This window comes from Astyanax mexicanus, chromosome 1 (genome assembly GCF_023375975.1).
Source record: "Astyanax mexicanus isolate ESR-SI-001 chromosome 1, AstMex3_surface, whole genome shotgun sequence".
Classification (NCBI taxonomy): domain Eukaryota; kingdom Metazoa; phylum Chordata; class Actinopteri; order Characiformes; family Acestrorhamphidae; genus Astyanax; species Astyanax mexicanus.
This window is the reverse complement of record NC_064408.1, coordinates 92,282,280-92,299,717: the sequence shown is the minus strand read 5'-3', so window position 1 is coordinate 92,299,717 and position 17,438 is coordinate 92,282,280. Positions and strand designations below refer to the sequence as shown.

The 17,438-nt window shown below is 36.0% G+C and overlaps 1 protein-coding gene across 7 annotated transcripts in view; it reads right to left on the bottom strand.

Annotated features, from left to right (window-relative positions):
• Positions 1-17,438, bottom strand: part of mllt10 (MLLT10 histone lysine methyltransferase DOT1L cofactor) — a 71,569-nt gene that overhangs the window by 24,751 nt on the left and 29,380 nt on the right. For all 7 annotated transcript variants that reach the window (XM_022683517.2, XM_022683549.2, XM_022683534.2 and 4 more), the window contains 3 exons: positions 13,997-14,092; positions 12,302-12,614; positions 8,363-9,022 (listed from right to left, as the gene is read on the bottom strand). In XM_022683517.2, the coding sequence (XP_022539238.2) occupies positions 8,363-9,022; positions 12,302-12,614; positions 13,997-14,092 (1,069 nt within the window). The remainder of the gene's footprint in view (positions 1-8,362; positions 9,023-12,301; positions 12,615-13,996; positions 14,093-17,438) is intronic.

The following is a 17,438-nucleotide window of genomic DNA, read 5'->3' as shown; positions in this document are numbered from 1 at the left end:
AAACACAGTATGCTAATTATTGTCACTTTAATAAATACTATTAAAGTGAGTTATGAGCATCCTGCCCAATCATAACCGGCATAGGAAAAAAAAAAAAGACAGCATTCCAGTTGCTATAAAGTCAGAAATTTTCCATATGGACAAAAACATTGGGACACCCGTTTTGTCATAGTTTCTTCCAAAATCAAAGCAATTGAAAATGAGTTTATCCTGCTTTTGTTTGAGTAACTCTCTCCATTGTTTAAATGTTTTCTATTGGTTTTGGAGCACTGCAGTGAAGACCTGAATACCTCAGTAATGCTTTCAGAGCTGAATGCAATGATGTTGGATAATCAACACCTTAATCTGTCCCATGTAACAATGTCCTAAATCAGCATACTAGCTTTATTGGGTGTTAGGTATTTGTTGCTAGTCTAAATATAAATCATCTGACACTTTTTAAAATATTAAGACACACTACTTTGTCAATATAATCAAGCATTTTTGTTTATAAAAAACATTCAATATTACACGTATATTTTGAAGATATGTGACCTTTTTCTGAAAGTTTATTCCTAAATATTCTTAATATTCTTAAATAGGTTTGATGTTTGAACAGCTATAATTACAATAAATTAAAAACTATAATTACAATGAATTTCACACAATGTGCTCCAACAAATCCAATACAAGACGACTAATGTGTGTGCAGCGTACAGTAACAGCTATCCCAACTGTTAATTAATATATGACCATATGTTAAATCCACAACCAAGAATCAGGGATTTAGAGCAGGAACCATCACCCCCTTACTACTCTACAACTATCTCACTATCTGTCCCCATGTTGAACTTTGTATATTCTGAGTGGCCTGACCATCCAGTGCCTCTCATTACAGCAGATACAGGCAGGACACAAAGCAGATCTCAAATGTACACACACACACACAAAAACACGGCCTGCCGCTGACCCAGAAAGCAGTGTTTAGAATCTGATGACTCACTGTGAGCTCTTTAGGTGGAGGGACGGGGGGAGGGGCTATTTACATTCATGTGACAGGCCATCACAAGCACAGTTTGCTGTTGCTGCTGTTTTATTGATTTTTTTTCCCTCCCCCCCCCCCCCCCCCCCCCAACCTCCCATCTAATATAAGCCCCAGTGATGGCCCAGGCTGACCCTTGGAGGAGTGAGAGAGGCCCCCTTTGGCCCACAAAAGAATGAATGGCTCGCAGCAGTGAACATTCTCTACAGGAACAAGGCCACATTGTTAAGCAGAGAGGTACCACGTGAACCCATTTACAGCATCAAGCACCAACCATCTAGATACATCCCATGTAAAACTAAAAGATGGACCAAACACAGGTTAGAACAAAGTTTCAAAAGTGTTTTTGTTCATTAATGTGTCTATAAATTAAAAATAATTTGGCCCTTTCACTTTACTTTCATGGTTTAACTCAGACGCAATAGCTATTAGTAAGCAACGAAATACGATACGTTTAAACAGGAGTACCAACCAAATGACTTGTACAATATAAGATATCAAAAACATCTTTGTTGTTAACTAAATATTATGAATTGTGAAGAGTACTGAAAACCAGTATTCTTATCAAATCAATGACAATATTGTATAATGATGTCAAAATTCAATTACAATTCAAAATCAATACAAACAAATTATTTCAAACAGTAAATTATTAGCATTAACCATTGTATGTGTGTTCACCCTGACAGTTACATCGATTAGTAATTTTATTGGGGGCACTTGTACCCTTCAACTAGAGTTATATCTCACAGAAAAGTAAAGGAAAGAGTCCACTTTAAGAATTCGATACCATGCATCCTTTTTGTTATTCATCGCATTACAAACTTAGGGAAAAAAATGACCTTTTATAATATCGAGAATGTCAAAGACCACACTCGATGCACAAACGATTCAATTAATCTTTAATCACGTTAATCTGGAAAGCTGGTTAATAACTAACATTTAAGAAAAAAGGTCAAACAAAGGAGCATTTGATTAGAGTTTACAAGATGCAGGTGGACAAACAAAAGCAAGGGCACACAGCTCTCTGCTATCTGATGAGGATCGAACCAGACAATCGATTAGGCCTTAAGATCTCCTACAAAACCCTTCTTATCAAATTAGGGGAGAAAGGGGAAATTTCAAATTAGATTAAGCAGCAGTCAGAGTAAAGCTGCCATCCCCCCACTGGAGAAAATCCATGCAGGTTCAGAAAGAGGTTAATGATGAGGCTAAGGACCTGATAAGAAATCTCACAACTTACTCCCAGAGAGCGTCAAGACACTGTCTGCAAAACTGAAACCTACAGTAAATATGGAAGAATCAGCATGCTGATACTTTACGCATCACAATATGGTTCTACTAAAAGTTCAGTTTAAAAGTAAGTTGAAAAGGGATAAAATACCCCAGCACCATTCAACTTAATGTTTAGAAAAGAAAAAGAGACGAGAGAGGTCAAGCAATTACATCTAAGCCAATTAACCAATCGCTACTTGTTACTATGTCACTGAACACTGACTGTTTACAGGCTAGCTGGAATTTATTTTAAACCTAATTTTTTGGTTTAGCATTTCCTGTGGCTGCTTGTGTTCTGAACTCATACTATATCCACGATAAGCAAACAGTGATGCAAACGACTGTTCAAAAGTTTGGAATTAAATGTTATGAATCATTTAAAGTCAATTAGGATGCAAGTTGTACAAATAGATGAAATGGTAATATTGGACAGACATATTTAATTTAAATTAGTAGGAGCATCCATAGCCACATCACCATATCACACAGTCCCAACAAAACGCTAGGACAGGTTTTTGATCCATCTAAATATTTGTACTGCAACAGCATCATAAAAAGTATTATTATTCAGAACAGAATGCTGACCTGTATATAAGTCTCACCTTCAATACTGCTAAATGTGACAATAATAATTATATGCTAGTAAACATTATACAGATTCATTTTTTTGGTCTGTTTTTTTTTTCCATTTAAATTTTTTTGCATATGACTGTATAAAGATTGGGCAACCTGGTAATGTTCCAACTCACAATAAGTCACATTCTCCACAGAGATTGTAATTTTGCACCTTATGTACAATGAATATGGCATATTTATGTGTTATTTCTCCATAAAACAGTTAAAATTAGAAAATTCTGAAAACTGGAAAACACGCAAAATGTGCAGGAAATGTAAAAGTAACTCGTAAATTTACAAAACAACATATCATTTAAAGAGATGTAGTAAAACATGTTTATAATAAAGTTTAAAGGACATGTGGATATGTACAAGACTTAATGTGCATGGAAACACAGAAATGCCCCAAAGCTTTTACTACTGTTGGAACATACTGTCTTTGGTTCTATTCTTGCCTTCTGCACGTGCCATTAACATGCTAAATGCCAAGTTAGTGCACAAAAACTGCCCTATGTCCAAAGAGCACCATCATTATGAGCCATCTAATGTAATGACTGAGAGAACAGAGTAGGTTGCGGTACATGGGTGCAATTATAGTAGTAAATGCACACCTTGTTCCCACCAAGTGTGTTTATACAGCACCACAGGGCTTCTTCACTGAACAGGACATTTGGAGCTTTACTGCAAATTATAAGTGGACAGTATAAGAAAACCATGATAGTTAGGGAATTCTCACAGAACAAATCTCAATATTTAGTTCTTAGGACGTTTATTAACACAGCCGTTACACTTGCATTTATTTAAACTGTGAACAGGCACTGTTTAAGAAATAACACATAAGGGTAGGTAATATACAGCTCTGAAGTGGAGTCCACTTCAGTTTTTTAATCAGTTTCTCTGATTTTGCTATTTATAGGTAGATGTTTAAGTAAAATGAACATTGTTATTTTATTCCAAAAACTAATGACATTTCTCCCAAATTCCAAATAAAAATATCGTCATTTAGTGCATTTATTTGCAGAAAATGAGAAATAGCTTAAATAACAAAAACAAATGCAGAGCTTTTGGATGTTAAATAATGCAAAGTTCATATTTATAAAGTTCTCAGAAATCAATATTTGGTGGAATAACCCTGTTTTTAAGCAGCATCTTGGATTGTTCTCCTTCACCAGTCTTACACGCTGCTTTTGGATAACTTTATGCCACTCCTGGTGCAAAAATTCAAGCAGTTCAGCTTGGTTTGATGGTTTGTGATCATCTATCTTGCTCTTGATTGAGGTTTTCAATTTTGGTTAAATCAAAGAAAATCATTTTTACCTACAGTGAACATGGCAGAATCAGCATGCTGATCCTTTACGCATCACAATATGATTCTACTAAAAGTTTAGTTTAAGTTGAAAAGGATAAAATACCCTGGCACAAATCAACTTAATGTTTAGAAAAGAAAAAAAGAGAGAAGTCAACCAATGACATCTAAGCCAATTAACCAATCACTACTTGTTACTATGTCACTGAACACTGGCTGTTTACAGGCTCGCTGGAATTTATTTTAAACCTAATTTTTTGGTTTAGCATATCCTGTGGCTGCTTAGTGTTCTGAACTCATAGTATATCCACGATAAGCAATCTCATGGTGCAGCTCCCTTCTTGGTTAATTTTGTGTAACTGTGTCTATATTGTGCACTGTACACTTACAGATTAAACTGAGGTGTACTGGTACAGTGGCCAGCTGGGTTGTTACCTTTCATTGTGCTGCGTTGTGCTGCGTTGCACTGCCCGTCACAAACAGTGACACATTGTTTGTTCCACTACATATATTTTAATTTGTAAGAGTTATATTTTTAGCATCAGTACTTTAGCATCAGTACTTTAAGCAACTGTATCATATTAGAAATAAATGCATAAAGTAGATCATCGATTTTGTCAGTGCGTCTGAACTAACAAACATACATTTTTATAAAAGAAAAAATAATTAAATTAAGAGGCAGTCATGATTATATATATATATATATATATATATATATATATATATATATATATATATATATATATTTATTTCACTATATTTAGTTCATCTAGATTCTACTGTGTGAAATGCTAAATAAAAAATACTGGTAGCATTTTTTATAGAACTAACAGGATGATTTTAGACAGAGAACACAGAATAGAAGCTAATTTACCATAAATGCTTTTGTTATACTATTTTCATTTTTTTTAAATACACAGCAAAGAGACAATACTGTTGGTCAAGTCTGACTGATATCTAATCCTACTCTAATAACACTAATATTGTTGAATAAATCAATCCTGTATAATCAAGCTTGCATTTCATATCAGCCATATTGCCCACCCCTGCAGAGTTCTCCTCATATCAGACAACCACTGTTACACCAGCAGTAAATCTCTCACCAAGCCCCCCAACTTCCAACAGCACCCCACAAAGTCTTATACCTCAGACTCAACGAGATGAATGTTTACTTTTAATAATGGTCCCCACTGTTCTGTCTGATAAAAGAGTCATCTGTCGAAGAAAAAAAAAAGAAAAAAAAAAAAGAAGGAAAAAACGGCTGTTCTGGGAGGCAGAGATGAGATAGATGAGGCAGAGTACCCTCCATTAGCCCTGGCTAAATATTTACAGTCCAGCCAAAGGCCAGCAACAGGTGAGGGGCTGGAAAGGAGGGAGAGTGCGGCTCCCAAACAAACAAAAAAAAGGCCCAGTTGGCCAAGCGGTGGAGGGGAGAGAGAGGAAGGCAGTAAGGAAGACTCACATTCACATCTGAGAGGAACTCTGAAACATTAGCTCGGTTGCCAAGCAACAGCAAAGGAGAGCGAGGGCTCTTAAGTGTAAGAGTGTGTTAGGGGTAAGGATGGAAGGAGACAGTGTATGATGGTACTTATGTTCTCTAACATCGACTACATCTAGTAGCCATGAGTGTGGTTAAGATAGTAGCCAGCCATCCAATACACAGTACTGACATCCAATCCAGCTAACTACAAGACAGTATTCTGAGCTTTAAATTTTTATTTCCTTTCAGTCATATTGTGCTTTGTTGATATGTGAAATTTCAGTAATTTGCCTTAGGTCAAATGTTTCATTTTGTTCAATTTTACCATTACAAGTATTCCTGTTTAGGACAATGCCATTGCTGTACCACTGCCCAAAGTAAACACCACCAATTTAGCATGTTTTAGCTTGCTTTAAATTTGATTTGGCAGAAATTGGTGAGTAAATCTGTAGGAAAATCTGCTCTGCACCAATTGAAATTTTGTTTATTAAAAAAAAAAAAAAAAAAGATTGTTAATTGGGTTGAATGCTTTTTTTTAAGCACTTGAATGGAAAAATACACACCAGTTCAGTGTGGACATTGAAGATTTTCTCAAAATGCAGGGGGTGGGGCTTTGTTTCACAAATATTTGGATAATTGTGAAGGAGACAAGTAAAAGTAAAGGCATCATGAACAAAATGCACCCTGGTTATTGCTGGTATTCTAAAGTTAAACAGCTTTAAATACATACTCTACAGAGGCAATACTGCATTCTAATACATTATTAATAATCTGTGTATATTTCCTAAATGTGTCATATTTAAAAGTGCTTGTCCAAAGGTACTGGACATCTATTATGCTTTCTTTTTGGGGGAGATTCATGTGTCGCACATTTTCACAAATTTGTAGGTTGGTATTTTTACAAGGCCATCCTAAAAGTGCTGCAATGAAAACTTCTTAATTAAAATAATTTTTAAGGGGGGAAAAAACATGACAGATATTATATAAGTCGATCCTGGAAATTTGAGTCCTGGTATTAGAAAAGATAAAACAGCACTGTGCCATCTGTAGAGTGTGTGCATTAGAGAGGCAGGCAGCGGGCAGCACACTCAGAGTCGCCCTCATTCCAGCTGAGCGGTGAAGGAGGCCAGTAGGGGTCAGGGCATTTCTAAACACCATCTTAAGCAGCTAAGTGAACTTGGCCAGCTCACTCAGGTTCTTGAGCCAAGGGGCCAGACAGGAACGAACAAATAACATTTGAACTAATTGCCTGTTATGGGCTCCTTTCCCCGCAAGCCTCCTTCGGGCTCAACAGGTTAATGTGCATCTCTATGGAGATTCAGCAGGCCCATGCCACCTCTCAATCAGGTAAACATAAGGGCACGCTTTATGGAGCACCTCCATCCACTTTAGTCCTAATGAGCTCCAGAAACACCCCTCCACCTCCCAATGCAACACAACAACAAATGTGGCCTCTTTCTAGAAATTTCAACCTAGAGCAATTTATGCTGCCCTTTCCCAGAACAAATCAGTACAAACTGGAGGATAAAATATATATTTACACAGTTTTGCCATCAGAAAAACAATCAACAATTAATCTGAGAGTAAGGTATTTAAGACTTGGCTGGTTTATTAAAAAATCTGTCAAACAAACATAAAAAAATAAATAAAATGGTTTATGCTATGCACATAATGCCAAGAAAATTGGTAAAATGTACCCTTTTTAAATTATATAAACAATTATTCCACCATTAACCATCAACATTATTAATATTATCCTTACCATCTCTACCATCTCTACTAAATCAGAACACCCAGTACATGAGCATAATAGCTGACTTATGAGGGGGTACAGTGACCTTTTATCAATAATTTATAAGCAGTTCTGCCCAGAGGAAGATGGGAGCCCCTTGTGAGTCTTGGTTTCTCTCAAGGATTCTTTCTGCAGATTGGAGGGAGTTTTTCTAGCCACGGTCACATTTAGCTTGCTCAGCATAGATTTTTTATTGTGTTGATCCTTTGTCTTATTGTGAAATTCTATTAGGCTACTTTACAACACCACCATTTGCAAAAACAACTATATAAAAAAATAATTTCGATTTTTCTTCAGGTAAGTTAGTACAGGCAATGGTTATAGCTTTCCAGTCCACTTTATTGGGACTCAACAGGCTGTGTTTGGGCATTTGGCATCTGTGTCAGCAACGGGTGCAATTTAAAGTTACAAAATGCATTCATTATCAGAAATGTCCACCAACATTTGGACATACATACATGGATATATATGGACAAATATATTAACACACAGTTTAAAAAGTAGTGTAACAAAGCCTAGACTAGAATGTTTACAGTTAGCTATAAGGTACAATACTACGAGCACTAATAAAAACAATTATGATTAAACTACTGTGTAAGTATTGCATTCCCATGCTGTTGTGCCAATATCTCATAACCCTAAACTGGTTTTCTTCTTAAGAGAGGGAAAAAAATAATTTGATTTGATTTTTTCTGGTCTGCATTATGTAAGATGCAGGTAGGTCAAATTGCATTAAATTAATAGTTTACTTATTTATTAATAAAACAAATCATTTAAGGCTTCAATACGAAATTGCTTACGTGTGTGTGAGAGCAATATATATTCAACAATTAATATATTCAAATACAAATGCATTCAAATTCTTGTAATTACCTGCTCCAGTGGGTGGAGAGCTTACAGTCATGCTCTGTAAGCTCCCGTTCCTGAGCAGAGATGGAGACTTCTGAATGGCGAGGCTGCTGGTTCCTATAGCAATGTTTCCAACACTGCTCGTGCTGCTGCTGCTGACCGTGCTGGGACGGCTGGCCATGGAGGAAGACGACGGTGAGGGTGAGGTGGAGGAGGGCTGGGAGGCTCCATGCTCGGATGCTTCTGGAGTTTTACTCTCTTGGGTGGTGAAACATGGGCCGTATCGATTCCTCCAGTTGCCTCTCTTCTTCTTTTTCACACCATCCTCTGTGGTGGAGGAAGACGACGTTGCTGACGAAGACGAAGAGGAAGGCTGGGGTCGTTTGTATCCAGCAGAGGCCAGGTTGCTTAGTTCAGGCCCAGGGTGCGAGTTTTCGTAATGTTTTCCGGAGCCAGCGCTTTGAGGGAGGGATATCATCGATCCGAAAGTGTTTAGGGCCACCATGCCCTCTGAAGCTCCGCCCTCAGAGCTTCCCTTTAGCATGCAGCGGCCAAAAGCAGGTGTGGTGGTGTAGGAGTCAGTGCTCCTCAGGCTGGGGTCAGAGAAGCTGAGGAAGTCTGAGGTGGGCTGAACCACCGAGCTGCTGGAGGTGGTCTTGATGCTTCCACTTCCCAGAAGTATACCTGTGAGAGAATAAGAAAGGAGAAAGCAGATTTTCACACTGACATCTATGACTCAATATCAGTATCACAAACAAGTAGACTCCTCAAAATAATGTGCTTAAATTGGTTATTTGAGTGATGCCATGAAGTGCCATATTTATGTTCCATGAAAATCATTTTTTTGTAATAGAGAGGAGTGATTATGAAACCATGTATAATAAAAGAAAAACAGAGTTGACTTCTATAGAAATAAAATGCTTAATTTAGGCTATATTTACATTAAGCCCCATCAATATATTATGACCTACATTAGACAAAGGGTCTAATGTGAACAAATCTGTCCCCTTAATTTGCACATATGTGGACGTAAGATGCCCACAAATCAGACACATAGATCTGACTGAAAAAGTTTACACAGCTTGAAACAATAATCCAATACACAGTACACTGCATTACCAAAACTATTGTACTCTTAAATTTAAAAGGAGATATTGTTCCCTTTTTAAACACAAAGCTGTAAAAACACTACTGTAGGTGCAATCTTTCATTTATTTATTATCTTTTTTTTTAGGCATGCAGCACTTATACAGGCATTTGCTTATATATAGCTAACCTATATTTAATATTGTGATTCAGGTAAAATCATACTTTACACAGTTTTAAAAGCACCTCTATTTGAGAATGAGCACTGGGAGAATGAACAACTACAGTACACTAACATCTCAATACACATTAAGTAAGAGAGAGTAATCTGATAGGGTGAAGACAGGAGTCATCAAGCCACTTGCAGCTGCACAGACAGTAACACACAGCAGCTGGAGTGCTCAACTGGACAATGGCCAAGAAGGGCCAGTGCTGCACTGAAGCTACTTAAGCACAGGACTCAAGAGCCTTAATCCAGCAGTTTTTACACCTCAACACAAACCATTATCTGGAACCACAGCGGGTAAGATGACTGAGGGGCCAGGTACTCTAATAACATACATGCTTCTACTGCAAGTCAGTAAAATTATACCCTTTCCAATTAGGTTTAACAAGCAAACCATACAAGTGCGGCAGAAACGTAGAAGGAACACTGAAACATTAGGAAATAAAGCCCAAACAATGTGTCAGTCAGCCAATAATCAAAGTGGTCAATGTTGGCATAACATCAGGGAATATAGCAAGATCACTAACCAACTGCACAGTTCACTTCAAGCAGTGTAATTAGTGATGTTTAATCGAATGAAGTGCAGAAAATTTTGCACTTTTTTTGAGCAATACAATTTTTTTTTCCCATATTACCGACCTCAAATTGAATCAAAACCGATCAAAGGGGGAAATAATCCATATAAATGAGTGTACATAAACAGTAGTCAATATTATAAAAAATATATATATATACTAACAAATGTAAACCACACAAGAATAAGATGTGCATTTCAGATATCAGGTTAGGAGTGTGCTATATCGTATCAGATGCTAAAATACAGTAGTGTATTTTTTATTTTTTTTTTTTTTTTTTAATTCAGTGTTTTGTAATATCACCAAGAGTATCGTTATCGCAAAAATACCATGAAATATCGTGATATTATTTTAGGGCCATATTGCCCACCCCTAGAAAATAGCTCTCCACATGGTGGTAAGCTGGTTTCTGTATCAATGAAGCAAAAAAATTTAGTTCCTGAAATTCTTACTACTATAATAAAAAATACAAAATAATTAATTATTTCAATACATTCCTAATGCTGTGCACACTCATGCACATGGCATACAGAATAAAGTAAATAGAACAAATCACTACATTTATTATTTATTCTAAAAATAGCCAACAAGATTCAAAAGATCAAATTATTTATACCCAGAATCCTTTTAACGTGTTTCAGACACCACACCACAGTTACAAACAGCAAATAATTTCTCTGCACAGGTTGATAAACGCCTCTTAAATGTAAAACATCAGGAATTAAAAAAACAAACAAATAACTTAGGTGTCAGGATATAATATTTTATCTTAAATTATATTCAAAGTTCAATTAAAAAGGTAAGGATTTTTTAATTTGTGTCACAAGTAAAATCCAGAAACCAACCTTTTTTTTTTTTTTAAGCTCTGCACAAGTATTTAAATAACTAGCCTGAATATTCCAAACATGGCCTTGGTTTCCATGTCCTCATTTCAAGTAGAAAGTAGGGGGAATGTGAGCACACTTCTGCCTCACACATACACACACATACACACACACACCACCCGCAGCACAACCACCTCAGTCCCTCATTGCTCCAGATTACAGTGGCGGCAGAAGTCAGCCAGAAGACGGCCTTATCTCACACACACTCTCCGCTCACTCCTCTGCACTCCACCCACCCATGTCACAACAGTCTTGCTCTAATGTCTCACACACACTCGCACGTGTGCAGGAATGACTCACTATTTCTGCTCTTACTGCGCTTCTGCGAACTTAAAGTGAATACTGCTGTATGATGTAGTAATACAACAGTATAAAAGGACTACTTAGCAGACCTACAATTTGATTGGCTATATCAAACATTTATACCGAGTAAAACTTCATTTAAAAATTACAGTAAAATATTCAATAGGCACTGCAGCTGATCTGTGCAGTAATGTGATCTGTGCACATAATCAAAACTAATTTTATCAGTCATGGAATTGTCTCTTAGGGTTGTGCTGCTTGGCACCCACAGCTCACTGTTCATAAACTATACTGTTAAAAGCAGGCTGAAGAAATATTATATGTGAATTATAATTAATCACCTTCTCTAAGGAATTTGTGTGATGTGAAATCTAATTATTATTTATTTAAAAATGTTTTTTTTATTATTTGTTCCTCTAAATCATCACCACCTTACAATTTATTGCATTTTATATATTTTAAAATGTTTTGTTAACAAAATGTATAAAAGGATAATTACATTGTAAAGGTATAAAAACTGTTGCCACATTATTTAAAAAAAAGTTCTTATTTATAAATAATTTACCAAACACTGGAACAATGATTTATGAAACAATAAATAATGGAACACTGGAACAACGCATTTTAATTTAATTTTCATGAAATCCTTCTGTGGCTTATTTAGGGTATAAAATCTGTTTGGCAGAGACATTTTTTAAAATCACCAAAAGTTAAAATGAATTGAAAAAATGAACTAATTTATTATACAACTACTATACTGCATAATGCCCACCCACTTTAGGAAAAAAAAAACGTCAGTCAAGGATGAAAGCACTGTAGTTCACTGCCTTAAACAACTCACTACTATACCCTGATAGGTAAGTAGAAGTAAAGCTGACAGCACACACACCTTGCTGAAAGGGGCTGGTAGATGATGGCACGGTGGAGGAGGTCGCGATGGTGACCACAGGGCCGTGAGGTTTGCCTGGGTTGGATTTCCGGCCCCTGGAGCCGGAGCTGGAGTTGGAGCTGTGGCTGCTGGACTTCTTGCTCTTGCCCTCGGAGCTCTTGCTGTCAGTGGAGCCACTGTCTTTAGAGCTCCCGCTGGAGTGAGAGGGCACTTCCTGGAAGTTGGCGTTGGTGAAGCGGCCTCCGCTGTCGTCGATTCGCTTCTGAGCAGAGGAGATGGAGGACACGCTGCCACTGCTGCTGCTGTTATAGCTCTGGAAGAGAGACGATAGGGAGGGAAAAAAGGCATGAAGTCTTTGCTACAGAAAAGAATGAATTACATTGTACATGAAAACCATCAAAAGAGCATTTCAGAAAAAAAGGAATTTTTGGAATGCATTCTGTGTTCACAGGTCAGAGCTGAGTCACTGCACCTGCAACAGTTTTTACAGTTCAAATTAACTTAACCCCTTAAGTTAAGTGCTTTTTAGCAGTTACTATTATTAAAATACCTAATTTCCTACATTTGTTTTTTTTTGGATCCCTAAGGTCCAGTTATGATGCTGTGTGAGTTAATGAGGCGCTAACACATGATTACATAATACACCTACATCTCTTTAGGCCTTCTCTTCTATGCCCACTATGAATTACTAACTACTATGATCCATAAACTTCCATATATTGAACGTATTTAAACCTGACATTTAAACATATTTAAATGTATTTAAATTTAATTTAATTACAGTATGCCTCAGACTCACCATGGTCTCAGTTGGTTAATTCCTTAACCCTCCATATTCTCACTACGGATTATTTGTCTAAAAATCTAATTATATTTAAAAACAATTATAATTTGTTTGGTACATATTCCCAAAAACATAAAATAAATAATAAATAAAAACTGTTCTTACAATATGAAAGCAAATAAATATTAGAACAAAAGTTAATCTCCAAAAGAAAAGATTTGCAGGAAAAGGAAATATAGCCTTTTTACATTTCAATAGGAGTAAAGTTAAAACATTTTTGCTTATTTAATTATATAATTATTTTTTAATAACAATGATACTTAACATTATCAACATAAATTTAATTTCTATAAAGTTACATAACCTGAATTTGCCCAAATTTTCAGTAGCAATTTTTTTGGCACAATTTTAGGCACACTGTCAAAAAATAGACATAACTGGAAAAATAATAATAAAAATGGGGTATATATCACGTTTTTTGCATGACATAAAAATATTTAATTTATGCATGACATAAATTTTTTAAATAAATATTTAAATGTCGTCACAAAAAACATTTATATAAACTGCTTTTGAATTTTGCACAACACAAGACAGCATTTTCCCACAGAAACTGCAAAAGTTTATCTGATGTTAATTGTCCAGAAACAGGCCTACCTAATTCTAAAGGACTAGAAGGTACTGGAAAAGGTTTGTGCTACAAATCAATGTTAACTGCTTTTGCTGTGTAAACCCCACACAAAAATGAACTCACACACACACACACACACTTTTCCATTAATATATAGTTTTTAATTAATGCTATTTTCTTTTGTTATACAGTTATCTTACTAAAGGTAGAATATATAGTTACATCTATTTACATAATGCATCATGATAAACAGCAAGCAAAAAACACTTTAGTAGCTTACCTTTTCTGCGGAAACCATCAATGGTGGAACCAGTGGAGTAGACAGTTCCATAGACTTTTTGTGCTTGGGTTTGTGGCGGTCTCGCTCTTTGTGCTTCTGCAGTGAGAAAAAAAAAGAAAGTAAAGATTCGTTAATGAAAGTGGTAAAAAGTAGCTCTGTCCGTGCGAGAATTAGGGACAGATATGCAGTGCACTGCATTTGTCTGAAAACACAATTCTTCATGACCATTGTGCTTTAGACAGAACATATCACTACAGCGTAAATGCAAGCCAGATAGTGACATCACCTCACATGCCCAGCAATGATGCATGAAAATATATTTTTTTAAACGGCCCATATCAAGGAAAAATGAACATTCAATGTATGTAAACAATTAAAGTTTCACTATACATCATTTATTACAGTCCAAACTGTTTTTATCTGAAAACCAAACTATATAGAAATACATCCACCTCTGCAGCATACAGCAGTTCAGTTCAAGTTATAAGGAGTGTTTCAAACTGCCTTTTGAATGAGGCACAATATACCTCAATTACATACTGCATCTCGCTTTTTAAGAGGTAGAGTAAATACATTCTTAATGGGATGAAAAAAAGGAATGTTAAATACTAATTCAAGTATCAGAGTACACCTAAGGGGAAACAAAGTAAGAAATAAACAAGGAAAATATAGAATATAGTTTCTTTAATGACAAGTCAAACAAATAACATCAGGATATGGAAGGTTTCTTCCGATAGCAAAGCCTAAACAGCATCTCTAGCAGCTCAATTTACACCCCAGGTTGGTGACGCGCACCATATAGCTCCATTTTCACCCGAGAAGAGGGAGCGCGAACAAATTTACACCTCCTGCTCTGGCGGCACACCTCCAACCTCCTCGCTTTCCGAGCCCAAATGAAGAGCTGTGAAAATATGCAGTGATCCTGAAAGACTCTGAAAGCATATTTACACGTTCCCCATAGGAGTGACAAGCAAGCAACCATCCTTTCTTTCCTTTTTCCTTTCCTCCCCCTCCCTCATTCAGTTCTCCTCCCTGTTAGAACTGTCAATTATTCTAGAAGAGCTGGTAAGGCGATAACAGTTTACGCTACTCTCCTGCGCAAGTGGCAGTAACAATTCCAGAAGCCCTAAGGGTTGTTCCCATTGGATAAAAAAAAAAAAAAATTATAATGAGCTTGCACTTCCTCTCAGTCAATTACAATTTTCCACCATATATATTTACAAAGGTCACATTTTTTTAAATATATATTTAAGTACACAGAGCTAATTGCAACAAGGCAAAAACAACACAACAATTAAGAGATATTTACACAATATGATGTGTATCACAATAAAAAAACAGTTCGTAGATTTCTCAACTGTAAACAGTTTAAATATTAATAACTATTTTTCAAATAATAGTTAAAAGAAAAAAAAAATCTGGTATTGCCACAGTACTAATATCCATAGACACTAATGTCAATGGAACTGAAAACCTATGAATGAGGAATTTGATGTATAAGTAAAATTATTTTGGATTTAAAAATAATAATAAACTGGCACAATAAAACTGTCCAAATTTGCCCAAAAAATAAGGCCTTCAGAAACTTTACATTAAACAACCATGAAAATATTTTTTTTACATGTTTTGTCAACAATGTAGTTTCTAATACCAGATCAAGTTTAAAAAAGGGGGAGGGGGTGTTCTTACTAAAGGCAATCATTTTATGGAAAACCAAGACAGCTCAAAGAACCATTTGGATGCTTAAATTGTTCATTTCTGGTTAAACGGCTCTTCAAATACAAGCAAAACCTCTAGTTAATGGCAAAAAAAAAAACAGTATTTTGAACAGAATTAACAATAATCTCTTAAACTTCCATTACTTTTCAACATTATTTACATAAGCTTGGACCAGATTCATTTTGCACAATTTTACCTATTACCTAATTGAACCATTTCCACGCATAACTTACACAAGCACAGTTTCCACAATAAAGTTAAAATCTCTTCTAAGGTGAGATGGTATGACAAATTGTTTACTTTGATTTATTTGCAAATATATACATATATGACAAATAACAGTGTTGAAATAAATTCTTGTATCATAGCAACCCTCTGGTAACACCATGGGGCTTACAAATGATTTAACTAATTAAATAATTTTACTTGATGGGTATTACAGTACATTTGCACAGAACAGATAAATTCACGCATTTTTCTTCTTCTACACTGTTTATGTGAATCAGTTTTGAATGTACTCAACAAAACCATATGTCCCCCGAGTGCAGAGACAGATATTTAGCTCTGGGGTGGCTACAAAGGTTGTGAACACTCAGGGCAAACATAATTACCATCATTTATCTGTACTTATAGCAGACTGCTGAAATTCAAACAATTTCAGTATGAACAGACACTATTCTTCTTACAGCCTCAGGCAATGAATTAAAATTCTACCTAAAAAACAGCAAAAAGGGAAAAAACAAAAAAACTTTAACAGGAAAGGAAAAAAAGATCACAAAACAAATGATGGACAAATAAGTAAAAAATTATCAGAATTGTAAATATGTGGGTGGGTGTGCATTGAATTGGCGGGGGGGGGGGGGGCACATTTTATTCCCAGATGCCACTCTTGGCCGCCTCACGTAGCACATCTGAACTGCCTGCAAATTGAGAAGCTTTTAGTCTCTATTGTTGTTTGGCCCCAGGGTTTGGAATTAGCTAGGTATACATCTGAGCCCCACAACCTTTGACCCCGGAATGTGGAGAAGGGGGGATGGGCCCCCTTTGCTAATGCAAATCAGGCGCGGTAACAATAGCCAGGGCAGAGTGCAGAGTACTCCACGACGAGCAGCTTTAAGAACACGGCCCCCACCCGCCTCACCGCTCCACCGTCTCAATAGAAATGGGGTCAAATATTAGAATACATTTGGTTATTAAAATAAACAAAAGTTCATAAACACCATCTGACAATTAATCTCTCTTTGACCTGTATTACATGGCCTACTCATTGAGTTTGGCGTTTACATAACGATGCAAACTCTTAAAAACTGATGAATTCTCCCCTTTAACAGCTTAAATAACTCTAATGCCAGTTATTTTTGTGTTTACATTCACAGTGATCTTTTGCTTGTTAAACACATGTTGTGCTTACACCCAGAGAACATTATGCACAATTGTTAATGCTTTGAAAGACATTTTTGACAAATACAAATTCAGAATTCCACACTACATCCAAATGCTAGATTGTATGCCCTTTGACATTTTGATATTGTGCACGTTGGCATTACTCCATTAAATATCAGTCATCAACTTTTATTTAACCTAATTATTTAAATAAATGTATTTTACCAAAACGTTGCTGAAAGTATTATTTTATTACAGAAAGGATAGAATGGCTGATATGTAGAAATGTTCGCACTTCATGGTGTCTTTTAGACCAAATTCTTCAAAGACATTTTTTATA